This window comes from Diabrotica virgifera, chromosome 3 (assembly GCF_917563875.1).
Source record: "Diabrotica virgifera virgifera chromosome 3, PGI_DIABVI_V3a".
Lineage (NCBI taxonomy): Eukaryota > Metazoa > Arthropoda > Insecta > Coleoptera > Chrysomelidae > Diabrotica > Diabrotica virgifera.
Window position 1 is genome coordinate 164933105 of NC_065445.1, and position 22147 is coordinate 164955251.

Sequence of the window (22147 nt, forward strand, 5' to 3'; positions counted from 1 at the left end):
GACGAGAGAAAAACAGATTTGAGGATTTTACGGTAGTGTTATTTTGTTCTTTGGGGAGTGCGCTGCGAAGAACGGTCAAAATAAAAGACGATTGGAATGTTTTGTTTTGCTCGGCGTGTGTGTAAGCGAACGAAGGAAAATTTTTTTCTTGTTACGGATTAATTCCTTGAGGAAAGGGGTGCGATCGGAACTACTAGTGATCTGCGGAAAAAAATACGAATTCGCGTAATACCGTACTAACTATGTCCGAAGTTGTCGTCTAGAGTGTAGACTTGGAACACTAAATGGCGGATTAGCTGGGACCCGGGAGCAGTAAGACAGTGGCGGATACTAGAGGTGGTGTCTCATCGCCATCGCAGAGGACGTCAACCAGTTCGTGTGTTTGCTGAGACTTCGGAAGTCGTAGATTTAAGGTAATTGACTTTTCTTATTTCTTAGTAGGACCTTAGAACATTATAGACGGTTCGATACAATGGTGGCAGCGGTGGGATAGATTAGTTATTAGTTGTCGTGGACATTGGGCTGTCTACTCGGGGTATAGGTGTGACGAGAACCAAGCGAAAGGCACGGTGCCGACGGGTGTAAGACTGGGGTTTTGTTTTGTCTCTAAAAACCATGGCGGAAGTTGGTGACGAGGTAGATAGGTTGAAACAAGAGTTAGAAAAGGCGAGGGAGGAAGTATGCAAGTTACAAGATGAGAGACAGAGGGTCGCACAAAACGAACTGAACTATTTGAGGAAGGAAATGGAAGAACTGAGAATGGCCGGAAATAGGAGGGTGGAAATGATAGGTGCCAGAGAGGTGAAAGAATGGTGTGGTAGCGAAGGAGAGATGAGTGTAGAGGAGTTTGTTGAGAGAGTAGAGATGTTGCAGCAAATTAATGGGTGGACTGAGCAGAACACAGCTGATTTGGTGAGACGAAGAATGATTGGCGAGTCGGCAGAATTTTTGCGAAATGCGACGAGTCAGAAGCAAGAGGGATGGACATGGAAGGAGATAAAAGGGTTGCTATTGCAGCGGTTTGGGGTGAAAAAAGACAGAGTGGAGGAAATGGCGAAACTAATGAACATCCGACGGAAGGAGGGGGAAAATTATCGGAGATTCGCTGATAGGTGTAGAACAGCGGCGCTCTATGTTGTGAAAGAATATGAGAAAGAAGAGGAAAAGCAAGTAGCGAATGAGATTCGAGAGGAGATGATCTTGGGAGTATTCATGGAGGGTTTAAATAGCGAGGTACGACGTGTGGTGAAGGCTAGGAAGGGAGTAAATACCCTGACGGTGGTATTGGATATGTTGAAGGACATAGGAGAGGAAGGTGACCGGAAAAGAGTAAGGAAGGTGAGGAAGGAACTAGAGGAAGAAGAAGCAAACAGCAGCGGTTCTGAGGAGAGCTTTGCGACGGTAGTAAGCAATAGCAGCGAGCGAAGAGGAATTCGGCGGATCGAAGGTGAGAAGAAGGAAGGATTTGTAAAGATGAACCGCGCAGATGCTATAGTAGCGGGCGGGAGTAAATGGCATGATAGGGCGAATCCGGCTGGAGAAGTGCAAGGAGAGCGGCAGAGATCACTGCGCAGAATACCGTACACCCCATGTAGGAGGTGTGGACAGGTTGGTCACTGGACACGGGAGTGCACGATACATATGGGCAACCAGAAGAGTGGAGAGTCACGTTGGAAACCGGAAGAAGGAACACGGGTGGGGAAAAGGGCGAGCAACGAAGAATGCTTTCAGTGTGGGCGACCGGGGCACTTTATAAACACATGTCCACAGACCATATGCGATAATTGTGGATATGGCGGTCACGTGTGGAGACAGTGCCAAAATACTGGAACATCCGCGAGGAGGGGCCCATTTTCGCGGCGACAACGGCCATGGGAATCAGATAAGTCAGACAGGGGGGTGGAAGAGTATGCGAGCCTAGCCGGAAGACGGGCTGAAAGCCGTAGCGTTTCCCCAAACTAGGTGGCCCTCCAGGTTCCCCTAGCTTGGAGATGGCCCAGAAAACTGGAGGGGGATATATTGGGAAAGCGACCGTAACCGCAGGGGGAGTAACATCCTTGATAATTACCGCCGATTTTCAAGGGGCTAATAGAAAAGTTTTAGTGGATACGGGAGCCGATGTAACCTTACTGCGAGAAGCTGTGGAGGGTGTACCAGTTATCACCGGCCGAAGCGAGACCATTACGGGGGTGACGGGGGTATGTCAGCGCATCCAGGGTAAGCAGAAGCTAAACGTAACCATCGGTGATACCGCAGTCATACATGAGGTATGGATAGTCGATGTGGACTGTGGAGCTGAAGGTATATTGGGACTCGATCTGATGAAACGACTTGGACTGGTGATCGACGTTAATAGAAATGAATTGCGGACGAAGGAGGCCATGATACCTGTTATACGGAAAGTCACTCACGAGATACTGGGAGGTAAAAGGAGAAAAGTAACATTTGATTTACAGCGAAACGAAATCAAGGAGTATCATGTGGAGACAACAATGAAAAAGCTAGGAAATGACGGTAGGGGGGTTAACCGTAAGGAAACTTCTGCTCGACGAACATTAGTGATCGCAGCGGATAGTCATGGACGCTTCCTGAAACCACTTCTTCAGCGATGGATTGGAGATGAATGGGAAATCGAGGAAATGGTTTGGCCAGGTCATGGTACTGTAGATATTATTAATGGGGTACAGCAACGGACGAGTACACTTGGAACTAATGATTGCCTCGTTTTGTTAACGGGCACCAACGATATTCGGCGGAAACAACAAGAGCAAGCAAATGATGCAAGAGCGAGGTTATTTGTGAAGACAGAAAAACCTAAGATTATTCTCTGTAATCTACCAAAACGATTCGACGTAGTGTCAGGTTCTACTGTTGTAGAAGACATCCGTCAACATAATTTGGACTTGTTAATGGTGATGCAGATACATATGAATGTAGACCTGGTCGATATATACAGCGGCACAAGGAGAAGCGATTATACCAAGCAGGGATTCCATTTTAACCTTAAGGGAAAGATTAAGTTAGCAGAAAGGATTCGAGAGGTCTTGCAACCCGACAAGAGATGCTGTGAGAGGCAAGCGTTGACAGAATATGTAATGCGGGATAAATATTGGGAAGTAATCAAAGGAGTGATGGAACAAAATGCACGGCAGTGTACAGCGAGCAAAAGCAAAACGAATAGGGAACGAAAGAAGACGATAAAGCGTACAGCTGATGAAAGTGGGATACGTGGTGGAATAGAATTGAAGAATCGTTTTAAGTTACTTGAGGCAGAGGAGGACAATATCCCCATTATTTCGCACCAAAGTGAAGAACATAGAGAGAACCAGAAGAAACATGTCGAGTTTGTACGGGAATATTTCAAAGAAACAAAGGAAAATGGAAGGAGCAAGGAAGACGAATTTGTGTGTTTGCAGAGGACTCAGATTCAGGGAGATCATATGGATGAAGGAGAGTATTTTAAAGTAATAGATGGCGAGATTCAGCGGGCACCAAAGGATCGGCGAATAAGAGCAATTTGCGGCGGAGTCTGTCAGAAAAATTGGGAGCCAGCTGAAGTGGTACTAAAAAGTAGGGCCCACCTGCCAGCCTGGAGCGAAACCATACTAAAAGCCAAAATTAGAGGACCGAACCAACCAGAGGAAATAATTGTCGAGCAGTTTGGACACCTACCATCAGGTGTTAGAGTGAACCGAGTGATGGCAACGCGAATGGGAGATAATGTATGGGTGAAGTTCATGAATTGTAACCAGGAACCCGTGGAGCTAAGTTCGGGAAGAGTCGTAGGAAAGACGGCAATAATCACTCGAGATAATACCAAGATGGTGAGACAGGTGAGAGTTAAATCTCAAGGGCCCGACTTCACAGAGGAAATTCACGAGAAGTTGGCCCACTTGTCAGTTGGGCAGGAAAAAAATATAGGGGAGATATTGCTGGAATACCGCGATGTGATGGATGCAGAGACGGAGGGGGGATTCTCATGTACTAATCAGGTGCAACATAAGATCATCACGGGGGATGCTGCCCCGATAGCTAAACCGGCTTATAGAGTGCCTTTCCGCTTGCAGGACGAGATGAGACGGCAAATACAGGATCTTCTGGACAAGGGTATAATTGCACCGTCGACTTCACCATGGGCAGCGCCAGTGGTGTTGGTAAAGAAAAAGGCTCTGGAGGGGGAGGAGGCAAAGTACAGGTTTTGTACTGATTTTAGGGGGTTGAACGCGGTGACAAGGGCGGACACCTATCCCCTTCCCAACATAAATGAAACATTGGATCGGTTGGGAAAATGCCAGTGGTACACGACCATTGATCTAGCCAGCGGGTACCATCAGATTGAGATCAGACCAGAGGACCGAGAGAAGACTGGGTTCAATACGATTGATGGACACTATGAATATAACCGGATGGCGTTTGGACTGTCAGGAGCACCAGCGACGTTCCAGAGATTCATTGACGCGGTACTAATGGGAATAAAGGGGACGGAGTGCTATGTTTACTTGGACGACGTAGTGATCTTTGCAGCGGATGAGACGGAACACAATAGGCGGTTGCGAAATGTTTTACAGCGGCTACGTGAAGTAGGTGTTAAAGCGAACCTTAAGAAATGTCAGTTCATGATGAGTGAACTGATATATTTGGGTCATTTAGTCACCAGCGCAGGTGTAAAACCTGACCCACAGAAGGTTGTAGCAATACGCACATATCCGCGGCCGAAGACGGTGCGAGAAGTACGCGCCTTTCTGGGGTTGACGGGATATTATCGGCGGTTCATAAAAGGGTATGCGGAAATAGCTAAGCCGCTAACGGAACTAATAAGAGTGGAAACTACGTTTGAGTGGACCCCAACTAGAGTGGAAGCGTTCGACCGACTAAGAGAGAGTTTGTCGAAACACCCCGTATTGCGCTATCCAGATTTTGAACTGCCCTTCATCCTAGCGACTGATGCGTCGGGACTAGCTTTAGGTGCGGTTTTGTCACAGCGACTTGGAGGAGAAGAGCATCCGATAGCCTACGCTTCAAGGCAACTCAACACGGCGGAAAGAAACTACTCGGTAACGGAGAAGGAACTTTTAGCGATGGTTTGGGGAATCGGTCAGTTTAGGTGCTACTTATACAGGCGGAGGTTTAGCGTAATCACCGATCATGCGCCGTTACGTTGGACGTTGCAGGTGAAAGATCCGTCGTCTAGACTAGCGAGATGGCAAATGAAACTGGCCGAGTACGAGTATGAGGTAGTGTATAAGCCGGGAAAGAGACACGTAAACGCGGACGCTTTAAGTAGAGCCGTAGCAAATGTTAGGCGCGATGAAGATTACTCAATAGATCGGGAGTGGATCAAAAGAACTCAAGAGTCCGATAACGAGTGCCAGCGCTATGTCAACAGTGGTAGCGAGGAATATCGAAAGGATTTGGACGGCGTACTATACAAAGTGACGGGCGGTAGGTGGCGAGTCGTAGTACCCGTAAAAATGAGAAATCGGGTGTTGAAGCGGACACATGATGAACCGAGTGCGGGACATTGTGGGGTACAGCGGTCACTTCAGCGGGCGGAGTCGCAGTTTTACTGGGAAACCATGCAAAAGGACGTAAGAAAGCATGTTGAGGACTGTAGAGAATGTGGACGGACGAAAAGTGTAAATAGGGTGCCCATTTGTGAACCATACCATACGTCTAGACCTCTCGAAATGGTAGGAATGGATATAGTGGGTCCTTTGCCACAAACGCAGAGAGGTAATAAATATCTCTTGACGTACGTAGACCACTTTACGCGATATGCTGAGGCGATACCCATAAAAGACTTATCGGCCGAAACTGTGGCGCGTGTTTTTGTGAACGAGGTCGTCCTTCGGCATGGAGCGCCGGAGCGGTTACTGACGGATCAAGGGACAAATTTTGTTTCGGAGCTAATGAAAGAAGTTTGTAGACTATTGGGAATCAAGAAGATTCAAACCACAGCGTATCGGCCCCAAGTAAATGGACGGGTGGAGCGATTGCACCGAACACTTATTGGAATGGTGAAACATTATGTGAACAGTAAGGCACGGGACTGGGACGAACATATAGGACTGGCGCTAATGGCTTACCGGAGTGCGAAACATAATGCTACGGGGTTCACCCCAAATTGGTTAACCTTTGGGAGGGAAGTACATATTCCTTTTGACTGTGACGTGGGACCGAGAATAGATGACCGAGGAGAGTTAAGCTACCCAGCGGAACTGCGAAGGCGACTGGACGAGGCTTATATATTAGCAGCAGAACAAGCGCGGAAACTAGAACAAACTAATGCCGAGAGAATGAATCGGGGAAGGCACGAGAGAAATTTAAAGGAGGGTGATTATGTATATATTCAAAATCCGATCGTGCCCAGCGGAGTCAGTAAGAAGTTTTTCAAACCATGGAGTGGGCCATACAAAATCATAGAAAAACGCGGGGCTGTGAACTACGTGGTAGATAAGGGCGACGGTAAGACCCAAACTTACCACATAGATCGGCTAAAATATTATAAAGCCTGGGAAGATCCAGACGTATCGGAAGAACAAATCGGCAACCAAGCAAAACCTGCGTTATCCCTTCCGCGAATAATAGAAGATGGAGTAGAGGAGAGACCCAGGATAACCGACGACGAGGGAAGCGACGAGGAAGGAGAGATTGTATGGGGTTATGCAAGAGAGCCAGAGGTTGACGACGATGACTTAGAGGGTACGGCAGATATTGGAGACGTTCCGGACGAATCGAGAATGATAACCCGAAGAACGAGAAGGCCTCCACAGCGATACACTCCAACCTCCGATGGAGTTAACGAAAGTGAGTTCTGGACAGATGACTCCGGTCTCAGTGAAGAACTGCAGGACTTACAGCAGCTTACGGACACCAACAGTGAAGAAGAGCAGATGGTAGCGGCAGAAGTAGGGGAAAGTTCGGGTGACGAGGAAATCCTAGACGTAATTAACGAAGCAACCGTGGAGGAACCTGGGTTATCAAGAGGAGGCCGGCCTCAGCGAGAGAGGCGAAAACCCCTTAGATATCGTGTAGAGGATTGAAAAGGATTACCCTTGGGGCAATCTTTTTATGTGGAGGGGAGTGATGTAACGTCCCTGGTTTTATGGCCGTCAGCCGGGTGACTGTTGTTCGACTGTTGTTCGTCGCGGTAACAAATTTTTTCCGTGTAATTCGATATGTTTTTCGTCGGCGGCTGATAATGGAAATGTTTATGACACGCGATAGGAGCAGGTGCATTTTGGAGGATAGTAAAAGGGATTTATGGTTTTGTTTGTTGGGTGTTGAAACTTCTAAGAGACGAGAGAAAAACAGATTTGAGGATTTTACGGTAGTGTTATTTTGTTCTTTGGGGAGTGCGCTGCGAAGAACGGTCAAAATAAAAGACGATTGGAATGTTTTGTTTTGCTCGGCGTGTGTGTAAGCGAACGAAGGAAAATTTTTTTCTTGTTACGGATTAATTCCTTGAGGAAAGGGGTGCGATCGGAACTACTAGTGATCTGCGGAAAAAAATACGAATTCGCGTAATACCGTACTAACTATGTCCGAAGTTGTCGTCTAGAGTGTAGACTTGGAACACTAAATGGCGGATTAGCTGGGACCCGGGAGCAGTAAGACAGTGGCGGATACTAGAGGTGGTGTCTCATCGCCATCGCAGAGGACGTCAACCAGTTCGTGTGTTTGCTGAGACTTCGGAAGTCGTAGATTTAAGGTAATTGACTTTTCTTATTTCTTAGTAGGACCTTAGAACATTATAGACGGTTCGATACATATATATATATATATATATATATATATATATATATATATATATATATTAATTAAACGAAAAGATTTCTCTGGTATACAGAAGAAATCTTTTCCGTAGCGGACGTGAAAATGTAAATTTCAAAGTCTTCATAAAAGACGATGAACGACAAAAGACACCTCTTTGTGTCACAGATTTGTCTACAAAGCCACGTTATTCGCTACACATTCGTCAATAACGGAGAAGAACCGTGATATGAAAGGAAACGGCAATTGCATTTTATTTCACTTCGACCACCACCGATATTCTACACGACGTGTTTCGAGCTCATGTCAAGCTCTCGTCAGGAACATCTAGGTGGATGGTCGAGGTGCAAGAAAATGCTTTTGGCCTTTCTGGTAATAATAAAATAACCAGACTTCAGTACACTTGGTACGACATCTATATTAATTAAACGAAAAGATTTCTCTGGTATACAGAAGAAATCTTTTCCGTAGCGGACGTGAAAATGTAAATTTCAAAGTCTTCATAAAAGACGATGAACGACAAAAGACACCTCTTTGTGTCACAGATTTGTCTACAAAGCCACGTTATTCGCTACACATTCGTCAATAACGGAGAAGAACCGTGATATGAAAGGAAACGGCAATTGCATTTTATTTCACTTCGACCACCACCGATATTCTACACGACGTGTTTCGAGCTCATGTCAAGCTCTCGTCAGGAACATCTAGGTGGATGGTCGAGGTGCAAGAAAATGCTTTTGGCCTTTCTGGTAATAATAAAATAACCAGACTTCAGTACACTTGGTACGACATCTATATTAATTAAACGAAAAGATTTCTCTGGTATACAGACGAAATCTTTTCCGTAGCGGACGTGAAAATGTAAATTTCAAAGTCTTCATAAAAGACGATGAACGACAAAAGACACCTCTTTGTGTCACAGATTTGTCTACAAAGCCACGTTATTCGCTACACATTCGTCAATAACGGAGAAGAACCGTGATATGAAAGGAAACGGCAATTGCATTTTATTTCACTTCGACCACCACCGATATTCTACACGACGTGTTTCGAGCTCATGTCAAGCTCTCGTCAGGAACATCTAGGTGGATGGTCGAGGTGCAAGAAAATGCTTTTGGCCTTTCTGGTAATAATAAAATAACCAGACTTCAGTACACTTGGTACGACATCTATATTAATTAAACGAAAAGATTTCTCTGGTATACAGAAGAAATCTTTTCCGTAGCGGACGTGAAAATGTAAATTTCAAAGTCTTCATAAAAGACGATGAACGACAAAATACACCTCTTTGTGTCACAGATTTGTCTACAAAGCCACGTTATTAGCTACACATTCGTCAATAACGGAGAAGAACCGTGATATGAAAGGAAACGGCAATTGCATTTTATTTCACTTCGACCACCACCGATATTCTACACGACGTGTTTCGAGCTCATGTCAAGCTCTCGTCAGGAACATCTAGGTGGATGGTCGAGGTGCAAGAAAATGCTTTTGGCCTTTCTGGTAATAATAAAATAACCAGACTTCAGTACACTTGGTACGACATCTATATTAATTAAACGAAAAGATTTCTCTGGTATACAGAAGAAATCTTTTCCGTAGCGGACGTGAAAATGTAAATTTCAAAGTCTTCATAAAAGACGATGAACGACAAAAGACACCTCTTTGTGTCACAGATTTGTCTACAAAGCCACGTTATTCGCTACACATTCGTCAATAACGGAGAAGAACCGTGATATGAAAGGAAACGGCAATTGCATTTTATTTCACTTCGACCACCACCGATATTCTACACGACGTGTTTCGAGCTCATGTCAAGCTCTCGTCAGGAACATCTAGGTGGATGGTCGAGATGCAAGAAAATGCTTTTGGCCTTTCTGGTAATAATAAAATAACCAGACTTCAGTACACTTGGTACGACATCTATATTAATTAAACGAAAAGATTTCTCTGGTATACAGAAGAAATCTTTTCCGTAGCGGACGTGAAAATGTAAATTTCAAAGTCTTCATAAAAGACGATGAACGACAAAAGACACCTCTTTGTGTCAAAGATTTGTCTACAAAGCCACGTTATTCGCTACACATTCGTCAATAACGGAGAAGAACCGTGATACGAAAGGAAACGGCAATTGCATTTTATTTCACTTCGACCACCACCGATATTCTACACGACGTGTTTCGAGCTCATGTCAAGCTCTCGTCAGGAACATCTAGGTGGATGGTCGAGGTGCAAGAAAATGCTTTTGACCTTTCTGGTAATAATAAAATAACCAGACTTCAGTACACTTGGTACGACATCTATATTAATTAAACGAAAAGATTTCTCTGGTATACAGAAGAAATCTTTTCCGTAGCGGACGTGAAAATGTAAATTTCAAAGTCTTCATAAAAGACGATGAACGACAAAAGACACCTCTTTGTGTCACAGATTTGTCTACAAAGCCACGTTATTCGCTACACATTCGTCAATAACGGAGAAGAACCGTGATATGAAAGGAAACGGCAATTGCATTTTATTTCACTTCGACCACCACCGATATTCTACACGACGTGTTTCGAGCTCATGTCAAGCTCTCGTCAGGAACATCTAGGTGGATGGTCGAGGTGCAAGAAAATGCTTTTGGCCTTTCTGGTAATAATAAAATAACCAGACTCCAGTACACTTGGTACGACATCTATATTAATTAAACGAAAAGATTTCTCTGGTATACAGAAGAAATCTTTTCCGTAGCGGACGTGAAAATGTAAATTTCAAAGTCTTCATAAAAGACGATGAACGACAAAAGACACCTCTTTGTGTCACAGATTTGTCTACAAAGCCACGTTATTCGCTACACATTCGTCAATAACGGAGAAGAACCGTGATATGAAAGGAAACGGCAATTGCATTTTATTTCACTTCGACCACCACCGATATTCTACACGACGTGTTTCGAGCTCATGTCAAGCTCTCGTCAGGAACATCTAGGTGGATGGTCGAGGTGCAAGAAAATGCTTTTGGCCTTTCTGGTAATAATAAAATAACCAGACTTCAGTACACTTGGTACGACATCTATATTAATTAAACGAAAAGATTTCTCTGGTATACAGAAGAAATCTTTTCCGTAGCGGACGTGAAAATGTAAATTTCAAAGTCTTCATAAAAGACGATGAACGACAAAAGACACCTCTTTGTGTCACAGATTTGTCTACAAAGCCACGTTATTCGCTACACATTCGTCAATAACGGAGAAGAACCGTGATATGAAAGGAAACGGCAATTGCATTTTATTTCACTTCGACCACCACCGATATTCTACACGACGTGTTTCGAGCTCATGTCAAGCTCTCGTCAGGAACATCTAGGTGGATGGTCGAGGTGCAAGAAAATGCTTTTGGCCTTTCTGGTAATAATAAAATAACCAGACTTCAGTACACTTGGTACGACATCTATATTAATTAAACGAAAAGATTTCTCTGGTATACAGAAGAAGTCTTTTCCGTAGCGGACGTGAAAATGTAAATTTCAAAGTCTTCATAAAAGACGATGAACGACAAAAGACACCTCTTTGTGTTACAGATTTGTCTACAAAGCCACGTTATTCGCTACACATTCGTCAATAACGGAGAAGAACCGTGATATGAAAGGAAACGGCAATTGCATTTTATTTCACTTCGACCACCACCGATATTCTACACGACGTGTTTCGAGCTCATGTCAAGCTCTCGTCAGGAACATCTAGGTGGATGGTCGAGGTGCAAGAAAATGCTTTTGGCCTTTCTGGTAATAATAAAATAACCAGACTTCAGTACACTTGGTACGACATCTATATTAATTAAACGAAAAGATTTCTCTGGTATACAGAAGAAATCTTTTCCGTAGCGGACGTGAAAATGTAAATTTCAAAGTCTTCATAAAAGACGATGAACGACAAAAGACACCTCTTTGTGTCACAGATTTATCTACAAAGCCACGTTATTCGCTACACATTCGTCAATAACGGAGAAGAACCGTGATATGAAAGGAAACGGCAATTGCATTTTATTTCACTTCGACCACCACCGATATTCTACACGACGTGTTTCGAGCTCATGTCAAGCTCTCGTCAGGAACATCTAGGTGGATGGTCGAGGTGCAACCTCTAGGTGGATGGTCGAGGACATGAGCTCGAAACACGTCGTGTAGAATATCGGTGGTGGTCGAAGTGAAATAAAATGCAATTGCCGTTTCCTTTCATATCACGGTTCTTCTCCGTTATTGACGAATGTGTAGCGAATAACGTGGCTTTGTGGACAAATCTGTGACACAAAGAGGTGTCTTTTGTCGTTCATCGTCTTTTATGAAGACTTTGAAATTTACATTTTCACGTCCGCTACGGAAAAGATTTCTTCTGTATACCAGAGAAATCTTTTCGTTTAATTAATATAGATGTCGTACCATGTGTACTGAAGTCTGGTTATTTTATTATTACCAGAAAGGCCAAAAGCATTTTCTTGCACCTCGACCATCCACCTAGATGTTCCTGACGAGAGCTTGACATGAGCTCGAAACACGTCGTGTAGAATATCGGTGGTGGTCGAAGTGAAATAAAATGCAATTGCCGTTTCCTTTCATATCACGGTTCTTCTCCGTTATTGACGAATGTGTAGCGAATAACGTGGCTTTGTAGACAAATCTGTGACACAAAGAGGTGTCTTTTGTCGTTCATCGTCTTTTATGAAGACTTTGAAATTTACATTTTCACGTCCGCTACGGAAAAGATTTCTTCTGTATACCAGAGAAATCTTTTCGTTTAATTAATATAGATGTCGTACCAAGTGTACTGAAGTCTGGTTATTTTATTATTACCAGAAAGGCCAAAAGCATTTTCTTGCACCTCGACCATCCACCTAGATGTTCCTGACGAGAGCTTGACATGAGCTCGAAACACGTCGTGTAGAATATCGGTGGTGGTCGAAGTGAAATAAAATGCAATTGCCGTTTCCTTTCATATATATATATATATATATATATATATATATATATATATATATATATATATATATATATATATGAAACTTAAAGCTAAAATCAATATCAACAAAAGAATTAATATTAAAATTAAACTCACCAGGCTTCCGGGTTGAACCGCGTCGTTGGTTTCTAGGCCGAGCTTTCGACGTCCTCTCTGACGTCATCTTCAGGGCTTCCGGGGTCTCAGTCTCCTGAGGCTCCAGACACTACACTCACTACTCACTACTTCACTACTCACTGCAATACTGTTGTTGCTGACGCGGGGGCGGTCATGTATACCGTGGACAGTCCATACTAACATCCATCTAATTGAAATATTCTGAACTATAAAGGTACTTTACCTTTGATCTAAATTTATCTTTTTTGACATACCTCGTATAAAATTGATAAAATTTGATATAAGATCATTGTATTTTAAATTTTAGACCATCCAGAACTTTTTATTAAGAATCACTTTTTTTCTTAAAATTAATAATAAGAGTTATCAGAATTGAAATAACTGAAAAAATAATGATAGTTATCCATAATTTTTCAAAAAAAAATTTTTTTCAATTAGAAGGATGTAATTGCATACTAGAATATAGTTTTTAATTCCAAACAACTTTTCATAATAGCAATTTCCAATATTACGAAAAATAAAGCTACTTTACTCTTGAGTGAAATTCAAACTTTTTGACATACCTCGTATAATATTCAAAAAATTTGATATTTGATGGTTAAATCTTAGGTTTTGGACCATGCAGAGCTTTTTATAAAAAATAACTTTTTTCGTAAAATTAATAATAAAAAAGTTTTCCATATGGATACAACTTACAGGGACATACTGTATATATATATATATATATATATATATATATATATATATATATATATATATATATATATATATATATATATTGTTGTAGAATTGTTTTTTTTTGTAAAGAAATTCAGAAAAAATTAAATTTATATCAACGACCATAAAATTATAGTTTTTCATCACCCTGTATTTTCATCACCAAAATTGTTTATAATTTAATTTTGCTATTAAGCAAGTGTTTCGGGAAAAGTGAAACGACTAATAAGTGATTCGACGAAATGCATGGGACATGAACAGACATTTCGGTGATTAGAAAGTGGACATCGTTGACGAAAACAAAGACGGCTTTAAGATCCTTTCCGGGAAGGTTTTTAATGTGGTATACAATTGTATGAGGTTTTAGATGTTAAAGTAGAAAGTAGGAAATAACTAATTATGATATCTTTTGAAAAATGATGTACAAGAATTCATCTGTACTCAGTAGATATATCTTAAAAACACCCTGTAATTATCTACGATAATTACTTTCAGTTATTTATGTCATCATAACAATATTACAACCTTCATTCGATTATATAAATATTGTTATCCTAGATCACGATTCACTAATAATTGCAGAGTCAATTATAAACACTTTTCATGGTCGATGCTGAATAGGCATTTCTAAATATATAAACAGCAAAACTCTAACAAGGGAATTCTTATTATTATATGAGACATTCGTCATTCTATTTTGGTGATCAGACGTAATATTTCCACATTAAAGATAGTGTCTCTTTCTTCACGAGACGTTCTTTGGGTGCGGTGCTACCAGCTTATACTCATGCGAGTGTAAATAAAACAACTCAACAAGTAAAAGCGTATCAATTATTCCACCCCTCGGATAAGGGATAACCACCCTCACCGGGAGCAGATAGCCTTAAAGGCAGGGCTGTCATATGGCGATCCAAGACCAGGCGAGAACTCAGAACTAGCAGTCTAGAACGAGAAATGAGAAAACACGTCAATGTTCAGGCACCTAGACCACCTTAGACAACAGTGTGGTATGTAAAATGGATGGAGACATCAGGCCGACGCGGAGCTGAAAATGGAATAGTATGGAGATGGAACATCGTGGGACAATGGACAATGGACAATGCTATGGAACGTGCAGCGAGGACTTGTGATACGAACAAAGACGTGTAAAAGTGGTAAGTCCATATTAGCTATTTTTATGGTATTTCCTGATTAATATAAAGTATAAAGTATAAACATTATGTGCTACCTTAATTACATTAATATATGTTTCAAGTTTACCTATTTTTACTTAATTATTCTATTCTATTACCAATATTTATCAATATACAAAGATTTTTTTTTACCCTCATATTAAGTTATTATAGGACGCAATGATACAATTTTATATGATTTTTTTTTACATATTTATCAACGTATACTTTATCCTTGCTGACTTTTATTCATTTATTATTTGACTACTGATTTTTAGTACATTTTTGCAATTTTTATGATTTTAATATTTGCTATCGTAAATATACCTATCAAAATAAATATACGATATATAACAAATATACGCTATATGCATAATACATTTAAATTATTATTCTAACTACTTATTTACAAGGGTTAATATAACGTTATTTATTTTTGAATTTTTATTACCACTGCAATTTTTACATATTTTTACCATATATTGACGTATTATTTTATCTCCATATTTTTACTATATATCTATATACTACATATCTATATACACCGTAAGACTATCGAATTTATATTTTCGCTAAGAAGTGCAGAAGCTGGAAAAAAGAAAAAAATTATGTATAAATGAGTAGCAACAAAGTTACTTGGGAAGATTTTGTCAAAATAGTTGAGGAAATTGCACAAGAAATAGACAGGCAAAGCAGAAGAGTCTTAAAGAAAAAAGTTCCGAAATCTAAGGACATAAAGGAAGAAGTGACGACACAGCTAATTAAAGCTTATAACAAGTTCACGCAATTGACTAGGAAAAACTGGGAAGCACTTTCGGACAAACAAAGTGAATCGTGCAACAAATATTTTGGAAAAATCAGAGACAAAGTTATACGATCATTTCAAGCAGTAAATGTGAGAACAGTGGTTCCAAGTTCAATACATCAACCAATCGACAAGGAAGTTGAAGAGGAACAAAGCGATGAGGAAATAGAAGAAGGAAAAAGCGACGAGGAAGGAGAAGAAGAAATAATTAACGACGGAATAAAAGAGGAAAAAGGTGACATAAAACAAGATATAACAATATTAAACATGGCTTTGACAATCACTGAATTTTTGAATATCGCAAGCAAGATATTGCCCAACGAGTTCGATGGAAGCGCAGGGAAATTACAACCATTTTTAGACGCATTAGAACTACTTGGAAAATTGGCAGAAGGTCATGAAGACACAGCTGTAACGCTAATAAAAACGCGACTCACCAATAAGGCTAGGAACCTAATAACCACAGAAGATACGATTCCACGGATAGCTGAAGCACTAAAGAAAGAATTAAAAGGTGATAATCCGAAGAATTTAATAGCCAAATTAGCCAAAAAAAGGCAAGGGCATAGAGATGCAGCAGTGTACGCATCTGAAGTGGAAGAGTTAGCAGAACAATTAAAAGTAGCATACATAGCGGAAGGAATGCCACTTGACTTAGCAAAGAAATATACGACGGAAGCAGTAGTAACAACAATGAAACGAAACGCTAATGCAGAGAAAGCTAAGCTAATACTGGAAGCAGGTAACTTTACATCACCGCAGGAAGTAGTATCTAAATTTTTGTCGATCGATACGACTGAAGAAAATGCACAAGGAAGAGTCTTAAATTATAGGACAAACTACGAGAATAGGAGAGGACAGCAGCAATACAGAAGAGGATACCATAACAAATATGACAGAGGAAGAAGAGATAGCTTCGGACAACGGAACGAAGGAGAAGCAAAGGACAATCAACGAAATTATTCGAACAGAGGATACAGACAATTTAACAATCAAACATACAGAGAAAACCAGAGAGGCGGACGTAACAGGAACGTAAGGTTACTAGAAATAGAGGACGGTCAAGAAGAGCAAGAAAACCAGCAGTTGGGGTTTTGAATGAACAAGAAGTTGGAAGCACACAGGCAGAAATAAAATATGACATTTGCAACTTCGACCTAAACCTAACGAACTTTGTACGAATGAAAACAGGAATTCTTGAAAACACAAGCACTTTTATCATAGACACAGGAGCTGACATTTCAATACTAAAATGTTCACAAGATTTTATGAAGGAACAGGTGAAACCAAACACAAAGGCGAAAATAAAAGGAGTCACTAAAGGAGAGTTGCAAACAATGGGAGAAGTTGAGACAACACTCGAAGTAAAAGGAACTCGATTCGAACACATCTTTCAATTGGTAGAACCTAACTTTCCAATTCCAACAGACGGAATCATTGGGAGAGACTTTATTTCTAACTTTCAATGTATACTAGATTACGCAAACCTTAAAATGCACATTAAAGAGGACAACGATTGTTACATTAGTACGAAAATTCTGGATAATATAGACAATAACACCATAATAATACCGCCTAGATGTGAAATTTACAGAATCGTAAAAATTTTTCAAACGTTAAAGGATAGTGGAACAGCAAGAAATACAACCAGGAATATTCATAGCAAGAGCAATTATTTCAAGTAATAATCCATACATCAAAATTTTGAACACAACGTACGAAACAGTAAATGTAGACGCAAGCATAATCAGGACGTTGGATATTAAACTATTCAATATATATAGGCTAGTCAACGACAGCAAGGACAGAAAAAAAGAATTACGAGAATCACTGAAATTAGACATACCAGAATACATACGAGACAACTTAGTATCGTTATGCGAGGAATATTCAGACATATTCGCCCTAAGGCATGATATGTTAACCTGTAACAATTTCTACGAACAAAAACTAAGAGTTAAAGACCAAACTCCGGTATATATCAAGAATTATAGGACACCTCATGCGTAAACAGAGGAATTAAATCGACAAGTACAAAACCTAAGAGACCAAGGAATCATAGAACCATCTACATCCGAGTACAACAGCCCAGTAGTACTGGTACCGAAAAACGCTATAGATGGAGGAAAAGCATGGAGATTATGCATAGATTTTAGACAACTGAACAAGAAGATAGTTACAGACAAATTTCCATTACCAAGAATAGATTCGATATTAGATCAACTAGGAAGAGCAAAATGGTTTTCAGTTATAGACTTAATGTCAGGCTTTCACCAGATACCATTAGAAAAATCATCGAGAAAATACACATCGTTCAGCACAGAAAATGGAGCATTTCAATTTACCAGATTACCTTTTGGATTAAATGTAAGCCCAAATAGCTTTTTAAGAATGATGTCAATAGCATTTTCAGGATTAACACCAGACAAAGCATTTCTTTACATGGACGATATCGTAGTAATTGGAATATCCGAAAAACATCACTTAGACAACCTGAAAAAGACATTCGAGACATGTCGAAAATTCAATTTGAAACTTAACCCAGGAAAATGTCAATTCTTTAGAAGGGAAGTAACATATTTAGGACATGATCTTTCTCAAGAGGGAGTATCACCAGACAAAGCGAAGTATGCAGCAATTGAACAATATCCGACACCTCAGACAGCGGAAGAAACAAAGAGATTTGTAGCATTTTGCAACTATTACAGACGTTTTATTAAAAATTTTGCGGAAATATGCAGACCACTCAACAAATTATCGAGGAAAGGAGTAGAATTTTCGTGGACCGAGGAGTGTGAAAAAGCATTCAAAAAGCTTAAAGCATCTCTGACGAAACCACCAATTTTAAAATATCCTGATTTCAACAAACAGTTTATCTTAACAACAGACGCATCCAATGAGAGTTGTTCAGCAATCCTAAGTCAAGATTACAACGGAATTGACCTACCTATAGCATATGCATCAAGAAGTTTTAGTAAAGGAGAATGTAATAAACCTATAATCGTTAAGGAATTACTAGCGATTCATTGGGGAATTAATTATTTTAAATGTTATCTATATGGAGCACCAACATTCAAAGTAAAAACAGACCATAAACCTTTGACACACCTATTTGCAATGAAAGAACCAACCTCAAAACTCACGAGGATCAGATTAGACCTAGAAGAATATCTTCGAAATAGAGTATATAACAGGGAAAAGTAACTACGCAGACAGCCTTTCAAGAATAACATTGCATCAACTAAAAAATCTATACATAGACAACGCCCATATACTAGCTATAACAAGAGCTCAAGCAAAAGAAAAGGAGAAAGAAGCAAGACAAACAAAGGCTGAAAGTGAACTCGCACTACAGCCAGAAGCCACCAAACAGACAGTAAGGAAGGTACTAAATAATTTAGAGGCGCATAGACTACCAATTTTGTCCTTTGGAGCAGAACTAATCTCACCAAGACTGAGCATTAGGGCCAAAAACAAAATAAAATGCAGCAAAAGCATAGCCACAGGATTGAATCGTTTCGATTTAAACCAAGCGTTGGTACAGCTTGATAAGCTGGCGGTAGAGAATGCAGTACGTAAAGTAAAAATATACGTAAATGATATTATTTTTAAAATGTGCACAATTGATGAATTTATTAAAGAAGGAAATAAAAAATTGAAGAATATAGAAATATACATATGTGAAGTACCAGAAACAATAAAAGATGACAAAGAAAAACACAGATTAATAGGAGAATACCATAATCACCCGATGTTCGGAGGACACGTAGGGAATAACAGACTAATTAAGAAGCTAAAGGCAAGATTCCGATGGAAAATTTTGGAAAAAGACGTAAGAAAATACGTAAAACAATGCCACAAATGTCAAATTAACAAACCGAAAAAAACACATGTCGAAGAGTTCGTGATATCGGACACATCTTCCAAACCATGGGACATAGTATACATAGATACAATAGGTCCATTCACGAGAAGTAATGAAGGTAATAAATACTGTATCACAATGTTGTGTGAACTGACAAAATACGCGGTCAGCATACCAGTGTGCAATAAAGAAGCAGAGACAATAGCAAGAGGAATCTTTGATCATTTCATACCAACATACGGACTCATGAAGCAAATAAGAACAGACCAAGGCACAGAGTATAAGAACGAAGTAATGCAGGAATTAACAAAGCTATTAAAAATAGAACACAACTTTTCAACGGCATACCACCCACAGTCCATTGGAAGTTGCTAAAAACTACACAGAACGTTGAACGAGTACGTAAGAGCATTCATAGACGAAGACAGAGAAAATTGGGATGTGTGTTGCAGAATGTTCACATACTGCTACAATACAACCCCTAACGCGTATCATGGATACACACCGTTCGAACTGTTATATGGCAGGAAGGTTAACCTACCGGAAGACCTTACACATGAGATTCAACCATGTTACAATATAGATGCCTACTACAATGAGTTACGATACAAACTACAAAGCGCACACGAGAGAGCCAGAACCTTCTTATTAAAACACAAAAAAGAGCGGCAAGAAAAGAATAAGCTCAAAGCAACACCACAACACTTTAAAATAGGAGACCTAGACCTTGTAAAAAGGGAAGAGAATGGTAAGTTTGATAGTCTTTATGTAGGTCCTTTCACGATAACAGAAGTAAATAACGTTAATTGTAAAATCAGAATAGAAAACAATAAAATCAAGGAAATACATAAGAATAGATTATATGCTTACAATCCGAAAACACAGTGAGTGACAAGTGTTACGAAACAATGTTGTTAAACGAACATTTTATATTATTTATGTATTTGCGTAGGCTTAGGAAGCTTGTATATAAAACAAATTTTTTTGTATTGATTACAACACAGTATGGGTTGGTAGCACGACTTGCAAATTTCCCTCCCCGTAGTCGGAAAATTCCTAAAAAGGGAAGGTGTACAAGAATTCATCTGTACTCAGTAGATATATCTTAAAAACACCCTGTAATTATCTACGATAATTACTTTCAGTTATTTATGTCATCATAACAATATTACAACCTTCATTCGATTATATAAATATTGTTATCCTAGATCACGATTCACTAATAATTGCAGAGTCAATTATAAACACTTTTCATGGTCGATGCTGAATAGGCATTTCTAAATATATAAACAGCAAAACTCTAACAAGGGAATTCTTATTATTATATGAGACATTCGTCATTCTATTTTGGTGATCAGACGTAATATTTCCACATTAAAGATAGTGTCTCTTTCTTCACGAGACGTTCTTTGGGTGCGGTGCTACCAGCTTATACTCATGCGAGTGTAAATAAAACAACTCAACAAGTAAAAGCGTATCAATTATTCCACCCCTCGGATAAGGGATAACCACCCTCACCGGGAGCAGATAGCCTTAAAGGCAGGGCTGTCATAATGACAAATTGGAAAAGTTCTGTGGAAAAATATTTGTTTCAGAAGAAATGGGTATGAATGGTTTTGAGGGAGGCGTGTTTTTGATAGAGTGGGAAAGATGAGGTAGAAGGGAGAAGAAATTAGGGGTCAAAATTTGGCGAGAGACGAGAGGTGACTGTGTAATTAACATCGGTGGAAGGTAGTCCAGTTTTTTGTTTTAAAAGTTTAGTAATCAGTGTAGAGTGTGTGTAATCGGCCTTTACGAGCAGAATCAAATGGAAACCAAATTGTCGACCGGTTGAAGAGTCAATTTTCCTGGTCCGAGGGAGCTTCTTTTGTTTTGTCTAGAACGAGTAGCTGATTAATATCTTGTTGCATAAGATATCGAACAAGGAAATCTGAGTAACATAATTCGAGCAAATCCTGTATGATTTTTGGAAGCAGTCGTGACGAGAGGGACTTTTTCGCAACATCCAGAGAGTAGGTGTTTGGGAGAATCAAGGACGGCGCAATCCAGAGAACGAGGCAGTGAAGAAACAAGAAGGTCAGTCAAATTATTTGTCGGAATGGAGAAAATTTGTTTATATCAAACCCATATTTGTTTATTGAACTTTTTTTTACGCAGTTAGTCATTTAAAATTTAAGAAATCAAGTCAAAAGAAGAAAAGTAAATTTTATTAAATTTAGTATGAGTAAATTTAAAATTAATTAAATAATTTTTTTGTCAAAACAAGGAGATATCAGAGTTAGAGTTTAATTGATAACGTAAGAGATTGTTGCAACAAAGTTTAAATTTAATATTTTTGAATCACATGTACACGGCTTATTTGATAAAAACAATAGATTACAATTATATGGTATTGAGTGTTTTTAATTTCCCTGTTTTCACCCTGGAAGAAGTAAGCAATCAGAAATATTAGAAGCCACAGATCACAGGTATTGTATCCAATACAAAATTAGCCCTGAGAATAAAATTGATTCTTCTTCTTCAAGTGCCGTCTCCTAATCGGAGGTTGGATATCATCATCACTATCTTTACTCTATCCACCGCTGCTCTAAAGAGTTCTATAGAACTGCATCTAAACCAGTCCCTTAAATTCTTTAACCATGACACTCTCCTTCTTCCTATACTCCTTCCGCCTCTTATCTTTCCCTGTATTATCAGTCTTA

At 39.8% G+C, this 22147-nt stretch overlaps 1 protein-coding gene across 1 annotated transcript; it reads left to right on the forward strand.

Annotated features, from left to right (window-relative positions):
* Positions 1-615: 615 nt before the first annotated feature.
* Positions 616-1962, forward strand: LOC126882620 (uncharacterized). The gene has a single exon (XM_050647594.1). It carries the CDS (start codon positions 616-618, stop codon positions 1960-1962), a length of 1347 nt encoding a protein of 448 aa, XP_050503551.1.
* The last annotated feature ends 20185 nt before the right edge of the window (positions 1963-22147 follow it).